This window comes from Pagrus pagrus, assembly GCF_965226575.1.
Source record: "Pagrus pagrus genome assembly, chromosome: 22".
Classification (NCBI taxonomy): domain Eukaryota; kingdom Metazoa; phylum Chordata; class Actinopteri; order Spariformes; family Sparidae; genus Pagrus; species Pagrus pagrus.
The window spans coordinates 8,984,962-8,998,816 of record NC_140204.1 but is presented as its reverse complement, the minus strand read 5'-3'; the positions used below and the strand labels follow the sequence as shown (position 1 = coordinate 8,998,816).

Here is a 13,855-nt window from a genome sequence, read left to right as displayed (position 1 = left end):
AAGTCGAAACATCAAATTCTTCGTTATCCGACGCAGCAGCCTCATTTCTGGGTGGTTCCGGAGGTCTAATCTTAACCCTTTTTTTGAATTTATTCTTCCTCGGTCTGATTGACAGTTTGCCTCCCATGCTGACTCAGTCTGCCACACTCTCATGTAACTGACTGACTGACTGCTCCACTTTAAAGGGATAGTCTGCCTGACGTGTGATCGTCCTCTTCCTTGAAGTCATGTGATCCAAAGATGGTATGTGAGTGTGTGACTGCAGCCAAAGAATGAGAATAGAGAAAAGAAAATATGTTAATGATAGACACCAGAATGCAAAAAGTAATTAAATGAATGACAGGAAACAATAATGAATACAATGGTTGGTGAGCAGATTAAGGGAAGTTGTGGGTGTGTATTTACAAGTTTCCTTTATAATTGTAATAATAATAATAGGCCCACTGATATCAATTGAAGGCTAATAGTACTGTAAATATTTTCAAAAAACAATAAAGTAAGAATAATTACATATATTTTTAAAAGGCACAAAATAAATATAATAAAATCAGAATTTCAGAAAAGGATGCTTGGACTTATGCACACACAAAAACACTTGGTTGGGGTTTTAATATCATCATGATTTGCCTTGTAATGCCTGTTTCTTTTCATTGTGTTGCGTTAAATAAAATTACCCTGAAAAACTCTCAAGCCAGAATGACTCAGGTCCTGCTGGACTCAGGGGATTGTTTGGTTCAGTTAATTGTGCGTCATCATTCCCGCCAATCAGGTGGTTTTTGTTTTTATCTTCCTTGACATGAATCTGGTGGTTGTTTTTCATAACTGGGTGTGTCAATCAATGTGTTTACTGGCACTCTCATCAGATCATCAGATGACGGTAAAACATCTTGAGATGGGGTCATGTCCTCTGTATTTTTTTGTTTGTTTATTTGTTTGTTTGTTTCTGGGTCTTTGATATCTTGATATATACATTTGGTAGCACTTTATAGTATCTGTCAAATCATTGAAATAAACAATTATATATAATTAAAAATGCAAATTTTAAGTTAATGCAACTTTAGTTAATAGTATTTTTAATGTTAACAAACATATACATACTTTATAAACTATTTATAAGCAATTGTTTATTGTAAAGTTGCAATTGATGTTCATAATAATAAATACTGTGTGGTTCATTTATATACATTATTTGGATGAGTTGCAACTGATGTTTTTAACCTTTACAATTACTTAATAAATGTTTTATGAACCATTTTATTGCTTCTTAACAGTTAAATAACAATAAATTTACCATTTATAAATGATGGCTAATATCATAAGTGCTTAACAAGCAATGAAATGCTTTATAAACTATTTATTAGCAATTGTTATATTGTAAAGTTGCAACTGATGTTCATAATAGTTTGTAAGTGGTTGATAAATATTGTGTGGCTCATCTAAAAAACATAATCTGGATGACCATTAAAGAGTTGCAACTGATGTTTTCAACCTTTACAATTGATTTATGGCCAATTTCATTGTAATTACATTTAAATCTAAATCTAAATCTAATAAGCTATTAATGGTGGTTATTATAAGGTGTCACCCATGTCAGAAATATGTTCAATACAATATAAACAATATGATCCTGTCAGAATCTGAGTCTAAGTGCTGGCTCTCACTCAGGATTGTGTTTTGGTGAGACAGCTGACCTGAAACTGAAAGTGTTTTAATCAGCAGGAGATGCTGCACGTACCTGAATGTAGCAGGACTACATTCTGTCAACAGATAGACAAAACAAGAACACGGATGTGTTAATGATTTTCTGTAAATGACTGGAATGAACAACACAACAGTGATGTAACTGGACTAGATTCAGGTGGTGGATGAAAAAAAAAAAAAAGATGAAGAGACATGCAGCATGAGCTTCCAGATCAGCTGTGACAGTGATCCTGCAGGGCGGGTCTACACTGTGCATCCGGCCCATTGCTGTCACACCACGGTTCGTTGTCCAGGTGACAGAAGTTGTGATCAGGCTTTTCTGCAAAATGGAAAGGAAAAACTAGGCAGGGTAACGCCAGATCCTGATTTTCATCAAATCAGAGAGGCTCGCAGCGGGGTTCCTAGAATATAACAGGTGTATATTGATTACTGGCTGTCGGTCAGCCATCAATAGTTTGAACACTGGCAGCCACATCCTCCTCTGGAAGATACCGAGTTCAGTATGTATGAAACCCGGCCGTCAGTAAGTATTATAGATTTGATTTTTCTTTTTTTCTTTTTTTTTTTTTCTTACAGCAAAAAATATCTTTAGTTTTGTTATTTCAAAGTTATTTCAAGCAGAAATTTGTTTTGAATCTTTAACCATAATAATTCTGTTTTCTTTTCTTTTTTCTTTTCTGTGATTCACCCGTTGGATTAAACTGGTGAATATCGTACGATGTATTATTATATGCAATGCAAATGTAGGGCTTCCCAAAATACACCATCTTGAATAGGTGACAGACTCGAGTTTCGAGTTTTCCCAGTTGTTATTGAAAGCATCATTCCGCTGATACTGCCGTTGTAGATATTCTGTGAATGGCATTAATCAATAGGTTCATAATCATGACTTCTTCGATTATTTATTAACCGAGAGAGACGTTCAGGAAGGAACTGTTACAAAGTTTTTGCTGGATATTAAGTTAACAATTAGTTTACACAGGCATGTTCAGTCATGGGTCAGAGAGATAACAGGCACAGCGAGTATAGAGAGTTTCAGTGATTAAATGCAACTTAATGAATTTGATCTCATATTAGATAATAAGTCAATAATAAAAATAAAAATAATCAATCAATCAATCAATCAGACTTTTGCTTTGGTTTAACTCCCTTACATTGTGTTGTTCGTGATGAAGACATTAATGTTGAATATCTACAGTAAATGTTCCCTGTGGTGTCTGAAGAGTTAGTATAAGCGAGTGAAGGAATAGCGCCCCCTGTTGGGCTGGACTGCATGTCATAGGGCCTTTCTGAAGGTGTGAAGGCAGCCAGATCTCACAGTGATGGATAATTTAGAAGAGGTACTGGTTGGCAAGTGTCAGAAACACATATGATGATATAAAAACCTGCTAAACTGGAGGACGTGCACATGTAACACTTTGTAAGACTGACATGGCAATGAATTGTTCGCCTGACTAAAACAAGATAAACTTTTTGTCTTCAGCCGGAAATCCGCGAAGAAAGATGGCTACCTTGGACAGTAGTCGGACTGGCCACCGAGAGCAGTGGGGGAAATCCTTGACCATTGACAACAAATCACCTGGCACCACATTACGTCATATCAGAGGTGAGACATAGAGCTAATGAAGGAATTGGCCATCTCGAGCACCAGGTATTGATAGTTGGAGCTAATGCAACAACAAAATATAGACAGTACATACCTTGATTGATTGATTACTTACATGTTTTGAAACATCTGATATTGGTTAATGTAGTCTCCTGTTGCTCTGAGTTTTTGGTCATTCTCCATATTCCTGTTATAATCTGACGCGTGAATGAATGGAGATGGTGTACTGATGGGTGTTTTTCTTCCTTTTAAGCGCCTCGGCCACAGAGACCTCATTGTGGCCTGATTAATCAGGGAGCCACATGTTACCTCAACAGTGTCCTGCAAGTTCTCTTCATGACGAAAGAGATCCACGACAGGTTTGAAACAGCTGCTTTCTTCTGCTAATAAGTGGCAAAACAAGTATCGTCAGGTATTAACAGAAAGCGTTGTTTTGTAGAGTGAGTCAGTGCTGCATCGGTTTCAATATTTCTTCTTCTTTTATTGAATGACACTCCAACATTGATGTTGTCAACGTCAATGCATTCAGTCAACATTCTCCAATAAACTTCCCTCTTCCCAAAGGTTGGAACCAAATATGCACTCTACAGATCAGGAGCTGATTAACATCTTTGGACAACTGAAAAAAACAATATGTGAAACCAGTGGACTCGCCAACTCTTTGAGTATCGAAAATGGTAAGTTGAGCAGTGATCAACAGCAAAACGTCATGAAGGAAGGTCACATAGCAGCTGTTTTAGTGGAATTAGTATTCTGGATTAAATCTCATGAATCACTCTGCAGTTGATCAGCAGCGTGACGCTGCTGAATGTCTGGAGATGATTTTACATAAGGTCAGCAAAAAGGCCTCTGAGGTGAGCACTTAAAATATCTATGGTGTTATTTACAGGGGGACAAATGATAATGCTTTGTGACGATAGACTTTTTTATGCACAGGTTTTCCAAGGACAGCTGACATACACAATAAAATGCCCAGAAGATCACATCATCAATGAAGAGACCAATCCGTTCTGGACTCTTCCACTGTCTCTGAAAGATACTCACGATTCAACCTTCAGCGTGGTGAGCAGACGAATCTCAGAGCTCTAGTTTAATGTTTCAATATAGCACCCACTTGTGTTATTGTGAAAAGATGAGACATGGAGGAAAACGACACGGCTCTTAGAAAATCGCACACTGGTAAAGTTAAAAGCAAGCGCATTTATTATTATTTCATATTATAAATTTCAGTTCACAAGTTCAGTTTTTTATTCTTTTGTTATGTTTCTGGAACATGAACATAAATCAACATAAATCAGAAAAGAATAAGATCATGAATCAGTCAGATGGGTTTGGGTTGCCAGGTTGTGGAAAATCTTTGCTTGTCTTTTTAGCTAGCTTTTCGATTCATTAAGGACGCCCCTCCAATGTACTGGAAAAGGGCAGCAGGACATCTGTTCCTAAATTCATTTATAAACTGCTTAGAAATTATTTTAACTGCCTGCTTATTACGGAACAATCTCAGAACCTGCCGGCAAATTTTGCGGTGTTAGTAAATAAAAAAATAAGTCATTGCAACATTTGTGTTTTTTCAGGAAAGAGGCTTTCAAAGGGTTTTCCAGACAAAAACTTTCGGTGGCGACAACATGGTGTACTGCAACGAATGTAAAACGAAAACAGAGGCGACCAGTGTGAGTTGTGAGAAATGTTAAACGGGAATCACGTGGAGATTTTGTTGTTTACAAAACTGTCTGTAGTGTTCAATAATCGTTCTTGCGTTATTCAGGGATGTGAGATGACGAAGTTCCCTCAGAACTTGATTCTGCTCCTCAAGAGATTTGACTTTGACTACAACACCAGGTCACATGTCAAATCTGACTGCTGTGTGGAAGTGCCACGCATATTGAAGACAAAGGCAAGAGGAAATAACTGTGTTTCTAGTGTTTTCTTTAAAATCGTTCCCCTGTATCTAACTGTGTTCTTCATTGCAGAACAAGAAGTACAAACTGTATGGGATGGTGAATCACATGGGCGGTCTAAGCGGTGGACATTACACAGCCACCGTCCTGTCCAAGAAGGACAAAACCTGGTATGAGTTTGATGACACTGAGGTCAGAAAGGTGAGCGTTCATTTAACTCATCCGTCAGTGACGCAAAACCTGATGAGTAAGATCAATAACACCTTTTAATTTGATGAAATGTGCTTCTCAATGGTGTAGGCTGAAGAACAACCGTTTGCAAAGAAGATTTACAAGTATGTTTGATGGATCCCATTTTATCACATCTGTAAATAATTGTATTTTCTGTTCGTTCTGACTGAATGTTGTTGACTTTTTCTTATTCTAAAAATGATTGTTCATCAGTTCCAGCACTGCATATCTCCTCATGTACAGAGGGAAGAACAAAGGTAAGACATTTAATTTTTGTCTTTGTAATTAACAGATTGTTACTGTATACATGCAATATATTACTTTCCCTGCACTTGTAGGCCTCTGTATCTCAGACACCCTGCAAGAAAGAAAGAAATGACAAGTTAAATAAAGTTAAAGACGAAGAATTTAAATAGAATGAATTACTTGTCTGAATAAACGTAGATAAACTTTTTGTCTTCAGGGAGAGATTCAAGCAGAAAGATGTTCAGACCCATCGAAAGATTGAAAATGATGAAAGCCGAGAAGAAAAAGCAAAAAGGTAATGTAGATTAATGCAGGGCAAAGTAAAAGAGAGTCAATGTGCACCAGAATTGTTCTTTTATTTGCTTTATTTCAAGCAGCCACAACAACTGTAAGGGTGACAGGGTGTCCATCATGAAAATATGATTATTCTGACTTACTGATCATCGTTATTTTGTTAATTATATAATTTTTCTTCCTCTTCAAAGCCCTAAAGTCTCAGATGTCCAAAGAGACCACGCCAGAAGATGTGACAGGTGAGGTGGAAGAAGAAGAGAGCGAAGATATTGGTCCAGAAGAACAGAAAGAAGACGAAGAACATCAAGAAAATGTCAGCGAACGAAACACTGATGATAAAGAAACCACACAGCCTGGACATCATGAAGAAGATGAGGGACAGATGAGAAAAGAAAGGGAGGAAGAGAGACTTCAGGCTGGAAGAGAGGAAGGTGATAGAGAAAATTAAATGTTAATAACTATTAATGAAGGCAGCCATATAAAATATACTTACAAAAGAACACAAAGGTATATTTTTCCACGGCTACAGGAGTATACATTGCGTTGACATATCTTATTCTTACTGGCACTGTGACTGATCATTATTGAATATTTATCGTTTCCTCCACTCCCAAGTCGCAGAAAATCGAAAGCCTGTTGTGACCACTTCAGAGGATCTGACAGATCTGCAACAAACAACCGTCTAGAAGAACTGAAAGGAGACGAAGCGGAGCGCATAAGAAAAGTAGGAGAAAAAGACACTGATAATGAAGAAAAAGAGATTTTATAACTCATAAGAGGGAAGAATGGTTGAGAATAGATTGACAAAAGAGAGATTTTGCCATCAAGTTTGACCTGAGTTCTCACTTGTTTTCATGACTTTCAGTGTTAAATAACACGTTTGTGCAATTGTAATTGATTTCATGTTTTCTTTCCCATCAGGTGAGACTTCTCCTCGATCACACGTCCAAGCGTGGCGGACCCTGCCACCTTTCCAGCTTCAAACAGTGTTCTGGGACGTTATTTTCCTCTGAGAGCAGCTTTTTTATTCAGTTATGGAAAAACATAAATATTTCTGAGTTTGTATCATTCCCTCATTAATATTGTAAATGTTAAAGTTCAGTTATACTGGTGCAGAAAAGCTTATCTCTTTAATCAAGAACCTAATTAGGTGAAAATGAGGTGATTGACCGTCATGTGACAAAATAAGTGTACAGCTGTATGAATTTTTGTCCAGTTTGAAATAAAAACATGAAACAAACTTCTGTAATGTTTTATATTACATAAGTGTCATAAAATTATAGGCTACACCCGAACAACATGACCAGAACAGTTGTAGAAAATGTTTAAATGGCTGTCAGAGGATGTTTTCTTTATTTTGTTTTGTTTGATTCTGATGATCTGATGATCGTCATACACACTGATACACACTATCACACTGTTGGGATGATATTAGAAATATAACCCAACATTTATAAAAATTCAAACAGTATTTATTGTGATATTTTTCTTTCAGATAACAGAATAGATGCAACTTTCTCATCATAAATGAATAAAGAAGGCAGAAGAAAAGCTAGTAAATTAAGATTTCTGAGTCATAACAGCCTTTAATGTGACAGTTAATGTATTTTTAGTTCACTTATTATTGAGGGATAACTTGTTCTCTCTCCTACCCTTTGAAACATAATCCAGATAAGCCAACACATGAAAATGGCTTCAACATTTTTCTCCTTTTTTCACATCGTATTTATTCGTCCGGTATGAAAGTATAAGACATTTTCTCATGCAATATCATTCACATACAACGGCATATTGAGGTTAACCAAAGCTCCCAACACAGTTTGACTTTCATTCTTATCTGTTTCTTATTCTTCGCTCTCTTCTAAACTCTACAGTAGAAGTGAATTGGCTAGTTTAATAAGAGCTTGTAAAAAAAGTTGCATGTCTTTAGACGACAAAATCCAATAAACAGAATCACCTCCTGCGCCACACAGGTATAGATCTCTGTCTGGGTGCTACACCAGTGGGGCAAAGACCGTATGCGTTTTGCTGCAGACAGTCCTTGTTTGTTTTCAGGCACACGAAGCAGAATTTGACCTTACACCGACGGCAGATCATGCTTTTACACTGTTTTTTGTTGTGCTCCACCAGCATGCCACAAGTGGGACAGGCACGGATGGAGGGGCAGCCGTTGACCCCCTTCACATCCTTGAAGACGACATTCGGACAGTTCCTCAATATGTCCAAAGGATCTGGGCAGCCGTCATTGTCACAGCGGTCTGAGCGGGGAGCCCGACCTTTCCATTCCCTCAAACACTGCCAGCAGAACCTGTACGTCCTTCTCTTGCTAGCTGTGCACACCGAGCACTCTACGTTCAGATTGGAGAGATCCTTTCTCACCACGCGAGACTTGCAACCAGGACACTGTGAAGAGAAGTCACATGGAAAATGAGTGAGAATGAGAAACTATTTGTTGTTAACAAGGAAATTTGAATCCTAAAAACAGAATACACTTACTTGTTTGATGTCCAAGAAGTTCTTCGCGGCGTTGAGGAACATTTTCTTCTCAAATTCTTCCACTTCTTCAGGAGTCAGAAGAGCCATTTTAGAAACCTCGTCGAAGGTCCACTCGACATCACAGCTAGTTTGGCCACACACAAATTCACACTTGCCCTTCAAAAGAAAAACAAAGAAAAACCTTTGAAGGGGCACTGTGTATTTTCTGAAATTAAATTCACACTATAAATAAACAAGTTGTTCTCAGAGGAAATAAGGTCCCCAGAACACTGTTTGAAGTTATAAAGGTGGTGGGGTCCGCCACATATAAACAAAGGAAAACATTATGAAATGGTGTTGTCCTTTAAGGTTCATTTGTTTAATCAGTTTATCCAGTCATGAAAATAAAGAGAGTTTATTTAGTTAGTTTGTTTTACTTCCCCAGAACTAAATAGTGCACCTTTAAATGTGGAAAAAAAAAACTTTATTTATTGCTATTAGGAACAACAACAACGTCAATTTCAAAATATTACCTTCCCCCTGAAAATAAAGTTTTTGTATTATCGATCACTTTGTGTCTTTTATTAAAAATATTTGAACAACTTGTTTTACTATATAACCAGGAGGTCACTGAGGTCATGTCCTCTGTATATTTTTTTTTCTGGGTCTTTGAAATCTTGATATAAATATTTGGTAACACTTTATAATATCTGTCATATCATTAAAAAAACAATGATTTATAATTTTTAAAAAAGGCACATTTGTAGTTTTTAGTTAATAGTTATTTCACTGTTAAGAAGCAAATGCTTTATAAACTTTTCATTAACAATTGTTTATTGGAAAGTTGCAATTGATGTTCATGATAATAAATACTATGTAGTTCATTTATAAACATTGTTTGGATGAGTTGCAACTGATGTTTTTTAACCTTTACAATTACTTAATACATGTGTTATGAATTGTTGTTATTGTTTTTCAACAGCAAAATAACTATAAATGCATCATTTATTAATAATAATAGTATTATAAAGTGTTAATATCCTGTCTACAGCCCTGTATGTAAACACAGTTTTATTACACAAGCAGCCGCTTTCCACTAAAGAAATGAAATAATGAACTAACACGTCTGTAAATGTCAGGATGAAGGTGTAAACATCATACCTCGTCCAACAACCTGCGACAATGATCGGTGAGAGACATCGGAGTGACAGCGTGACCGCAGGACATCTTTGCTCTGAGAGACTTGTAGTCGTTACACAAAACTATGAGACACACATGAAAAGATGTGCAGCTATGATTAAGGATTTCTTATTCAATAGTGTGTAAAATAATAATAACATAATAAAGGAAGGAAAAGGAAATGTGAAATGTGAAATTGTTCTCGATTACTCACAGTCTAATTCATCTTCTCCGTCTACAAATCTCAGCGTGCGGTCCTTCGGGTCATAACACTTCTCCTCTGAGGTTGTCCTCGTCCTGACAGTGTCTCTCTGTCGCTCTCTCTCTGTCCTCTCCTTGCGTTTGGATGATCTGCCTCCCATGTCGACTCGCGATGTTTACCCTCTGACGTGAAACACCGTCTGATGACTGCTCGGCCTCATCACTGACAGGCTGTGAGGCGTTCAGGGTTTCCCTGAAGTCATGTGATTTATTTCTGCTGTGCATTTCTACTGTGTATTTCTATTGTGTATTTCTACCATGTGATGTGTATTTCTACTGTGTGAGGTTTACTTCTATTGTGTATTTCTGCTGTGTATTTCTATTGTGTATTTCTGCTGTGTATTTCTATTGTGTATTTCTGCTGTGTATTTCTATTGTGTATTTCTACTGTGTGAGGTTTATTTCTATTGTGTATTTCTGCTGTGTATTTCTATTGTGTATTTCTGCTGTGTATTTCTATTGTGTATTTCTACTGTGTGAGGTTTATTTCTATTGTGTATTTCTGCTGTGTATTTCTACTGTGTACTGTGTATTTCTATTGTGTATTTCTACCATGTGATGTGTATTTCTATTGTGTATTTCTGCTGTGTATTTCTATTGTGTATTTCTACTGTGTGAGGTTTATTTCTATTGTGTATTTCTGCTGTGTATTTCTACTGTGTATTTCTATTGTGTATTTCTACTGTGTGAGGTTTATTTCTATTGTGTATTTCTGCTGTGTGAGGTTTATTTCTATTGTGTATTTCTACAGTGTATTTCTATTGTGTATTTCTATTGTGTATTTCTACTGTGTATTTCTATTGTGTATTTCTACTGTGTATTTCTACTGTGTATTTCTATTGTGTATTTCTACTGTGTATTTCTATTGTGTATTTCTACTGTGTGAGGTTTATTTCTATTGTGTATTTCTACTGTGTGAGGTTTATTTCTATTTTGTATTTCTGCTGTGTATTTCTATTGTGTATTTCTGCTGTGTATTTCTATTGTGTATTTCTACTGTGTGAGGTTTATTTCTATTGTGTATTTCTGCTGTGTATTTCTACTGTGTATTTCTACTGTGTATTTCTATTGTGTATTTCTACCGTGTGAGGTTTATTTCTATTGTGTATTTCTGCTGTGTATTTCTACTGTGTATTTCTATTGTGTACTTCTACTGTGTGAGGTTTATTTCTATTGTATATTTCTGCTGTGTATTTCTACTGTGTATTTCTATTGTGTATTTCTACTGTGTATTTCTATTGTGTATTTCTACGTGTGATGTGTATTTCTACTGTGTGAGGTTTATTTCTATTTTGTATTTCTGCTGTGTATTTCTATTGTGTATTTCTGCTGTGTATTTCTATTGTGTATTTCTACTGTGTGAGGTTTATTTCTATTGTGTATTTCTGCTGTGTATTTCTACTGTGTATTTCTACTGTGTATTTCTATTGTGTATTTCTACCGTGTGAGGTTTATTTCTATTGTGTATTTCTGCTGTGTATTTCTACTGTGTATTTCTATTGTGTACTTCTACTGTGTGAGGTTTATTTCTATTGTATATTTCTGCTGTGTATTTCTACTGTGTATTTCTATTGTGTATTTCTACTGTGTATTTCTATTGTGTATTTCTACGTGTGATGTGTATTTCTACTGTGTGAGGTTTATTTCTACTGTGTATTTCTACTGTGTACTGTGTATTTCTATTGTGTATTTCTACTGTGTGATGTGTATTTCTACTGTGTGAGGCTTATTTCTGCTGTGTATTTCTACTGTTCATTTCTACTGTGTTGTGTATTTCTGAGTGCTGTGTTTTTCTACTGTCTGTGTCTACTGTGTATTTCCACTGTGTGCTGTGTGTTTCTACTAAACTAAATAAACAAACTCTTTGTTTTCATCACTGAATAAACAAACTGACCTTAAAGAACAACATGTGGCGGACCCTGCCACCTTTCTAACTTCAAACAGTGTTCTGGGGACTTTATTTTCCTCTGAGAACAGCTCATTTTATAACAGTTTATTATTTCCTCTTTGATACTGTAAATATTAAAATTCTGAGTTTTCATTTCCTCCCCATGGTGCCCCTTTAACCATGATTTGAAACTGTTTCGCCGTAGATTCACCACGACTTTCTGCAGTTTTCATTTTACTACTACTGCTACTAAAGCTACCCTAAACTTATGCAGGAATTGAATAAGCAGACTGCATTATAATATAGTTCCAACTTTAGCCTAACTGATTCAGTATAATAATTAATAATAATAATAATAATTGTTTGCTTGCTCAGGACCTAACGTGAAAAGATTGTTGTATAATCACTTCAGTTGCTGGATTTTTTTATCACTGAATCATTTCAGCAATTTGGCTTGTTGGGGAAACTTCCTGGCACACAACAGGGGGAGAAAACCTGCAGCTTCAGTGTCGCCTGACGGCAATCAGCCAGATATTATGTGTGAGGAGAGCGTTAATAAAGTTTGTGTTATATGTGAAAGAGATGATAATACAGCATGTTAAACTCTTACACACATTAAAGCTCTTCTGTTCTTTATTTTCTTTGTGTTGTTAAATAAAATTACCCTGAGCGACATGTGCGTCATCATTCCTGCCAATCAGGTAATTTTTCTTCCTTGACATGAATCTGGTGGACGCTTTATTATAACTGGGTGTGTCGGTCAACATGTTAACGGGCACAGATGACTGCAGCATCTTAAAATATTTGGTTTATCCTGAATGAATTTTAGATTCACAGTAAAAAAGCTCGAAATGGTCCTAACAAAGACTGTGAAGTTAATCATGATCGTCAAGGATACACAACGTTTTTAAGTGAGAAACACTGAACTGAAACTAAAAAGGTTTTGATCAGGAGATAAGTTACTGCACATGCCTGAATGTAGTTGGACTACATTCTGTCAACAGGTAGATAAAACAGGAACACGGATGTGTTTTTGACTTACTGCAAATTACTGGAATAAAAAACCAACAACAACAACAAACCACAGGAATGTAACTGTTCTTCACTCTGGTGGTTGATGGGAAAAGAGTCGCAGAGCATGACCTCATTCTGACTTTCCTTCCCAAGCCAATAGGAGCCTTTCACAGTCTCCTCTGCAAAAGTCAAAGGAAAATCTGCACAGGAAGGCTGACACCAAATTTACCTTTCTTCTCTGCCAACATAGAAGACACTTTCTTAAGTCGCTGAATTTAAATGTCGATCCTTGGATTGAATGAAACAGGTTTTACTACATGTTTTAATTGGCGAGGCTGTCAGCGAGCTCAAGACACTGAGAGGAAACCTGACTGCTTTCTCTGATGACCGGCCGCCTGTGAGTATAACCAGAGTTTTCTCTTTATTTCTTTACAGCTGATATATCCTCAGTCCCGCTGTTTTAAAGTCATTCAATTTCTTTTGAAAAGCTTTGAGAAAAATGAAGAGCTTTGAGACGTTCAATAGTTTCTAAGTAGCCTATCCTTGTTGGATCTGTCTCTTTATTGCCAGTGGAGAGTTTCTGTGTGTTTGATAACTTAGGAGAATATTCCTCGGAGCTGGACTTGAGTATTTTCAGAGTTTACTGTGAGCTTGTTCAGACATGGACACTTGTGGGTCTGAGAAGTTAAAAGCCACACATGGATAGTTTCAGTGATAACATGCCACTTAATGAATTTTAATAATCTATATGTGTGTGCATGTTGAGATCAGTTATCACCAGGCAGACTTTTGCTTTGGTTTGACTTCTATGCTTCTTGTTTTGCTGTTTGAAATATTTTTAACATCTAAATGTAAATATGTGGACATAGGGCGCCACCTCTTGGACTTTAGACTGCACAACAGAAGGATTTTAGTTTGGTTGTGACATTCAGTATTGACAGTTGATCATTTCAGTGTAACCATTAGTGTAATGTCTTGCAGTCCTTCAGTTCTCTGACCAAGAAATTTAAAGAAAAAATAACATGTTTATGCAGACAGATTTCACAGTGATGGATCATTTGG

The 13,855-nt window shown here is 36.5% G+C and overlaps 3 protein-coding genes across 4 annotated transcripts; 2 read left to right on the top strand and 1 right to left on the bottom strand.

The window, feature by feature from the left end:
• Positions 1-2,021: 2,021 nt before the first annotated feature.
• LOC311251577 (ubiquitin carboxyl-terminal hydrolase 47-like) lies at positions 2,022-5,186 on the top strand (the record flags this gene model as incomplete). The annotated part of the gene is made up of 8 exons (XM_084344065.1): positions 2,022-2,224; positions 3,185-3,307; positions 3,561-3,666; positions 3,872-3,984; positions 4,091-4,161; positions 4,244-4,369; positions 4,882-4,977; positions 5,073-5,186. Coding segments are annotated over exons 2-8 (729 nt in total), but the record flags the coding sequence as incomplete, so codon positions are not given.
• A 95-nt stretch (positions 5,187-5,281) lies between these two features.
• LOC311251597 (uncharacterized protein) lies at positions 5,282-6,685 on the top strand. 2 transcript variants are annotated; one of them, XM_084344085.1, is made up of 6 exons: positions 5,282-5,406; positions 5,506-5,540; positions 5,650-5,693; positions 5,900-5,977; positions 6,168-6,407; positions 6,598-6,685. In XM_084344085.1, exons 1-6 carry the CDS (start codon positions 5,302-5,304, stop codon positions 6,660-6,662), a joined length of 567 nt encoding a protein of 188 aa, XP_084200211.1. In that variant the 5' UTR covers positions 5,282-5,301; the 3' UTR covers positions 6,663-6,685. The 2 variants fall into 2 exon arrangements, with proteins under 2 accessions (XP_084200211.1, XP_084200210.1); XM_084344084.1 differs by having other exon boundaries at positions 6,592-6,685.
• A 1,244-nt stretch (positions 6,686-7,929) lies between these two features.
• LOC311251258 (putative E3 ubiquitin-protein ligase RNF144A-A) lies at positions 7,930-9,992 on the bottom strand (the record flags this gene model as incomplete). Its single annotated transcript, XM_084343636.1, has 4 exons — positions 7,930-8,379; positions 8,473-8,628; positions 9,613-9,713; positions 9,845-9,992. 4 exons carry the CDS (start codon positions 9,990-9,992, stop codon positions 7,930-7,932), a joined length of 855 nt encoding a protein of 284 aa, XP_084199762.1.
• Between the last annotated feature and the right edge of the window lie 3,863 nt (positions 9,993-13,855).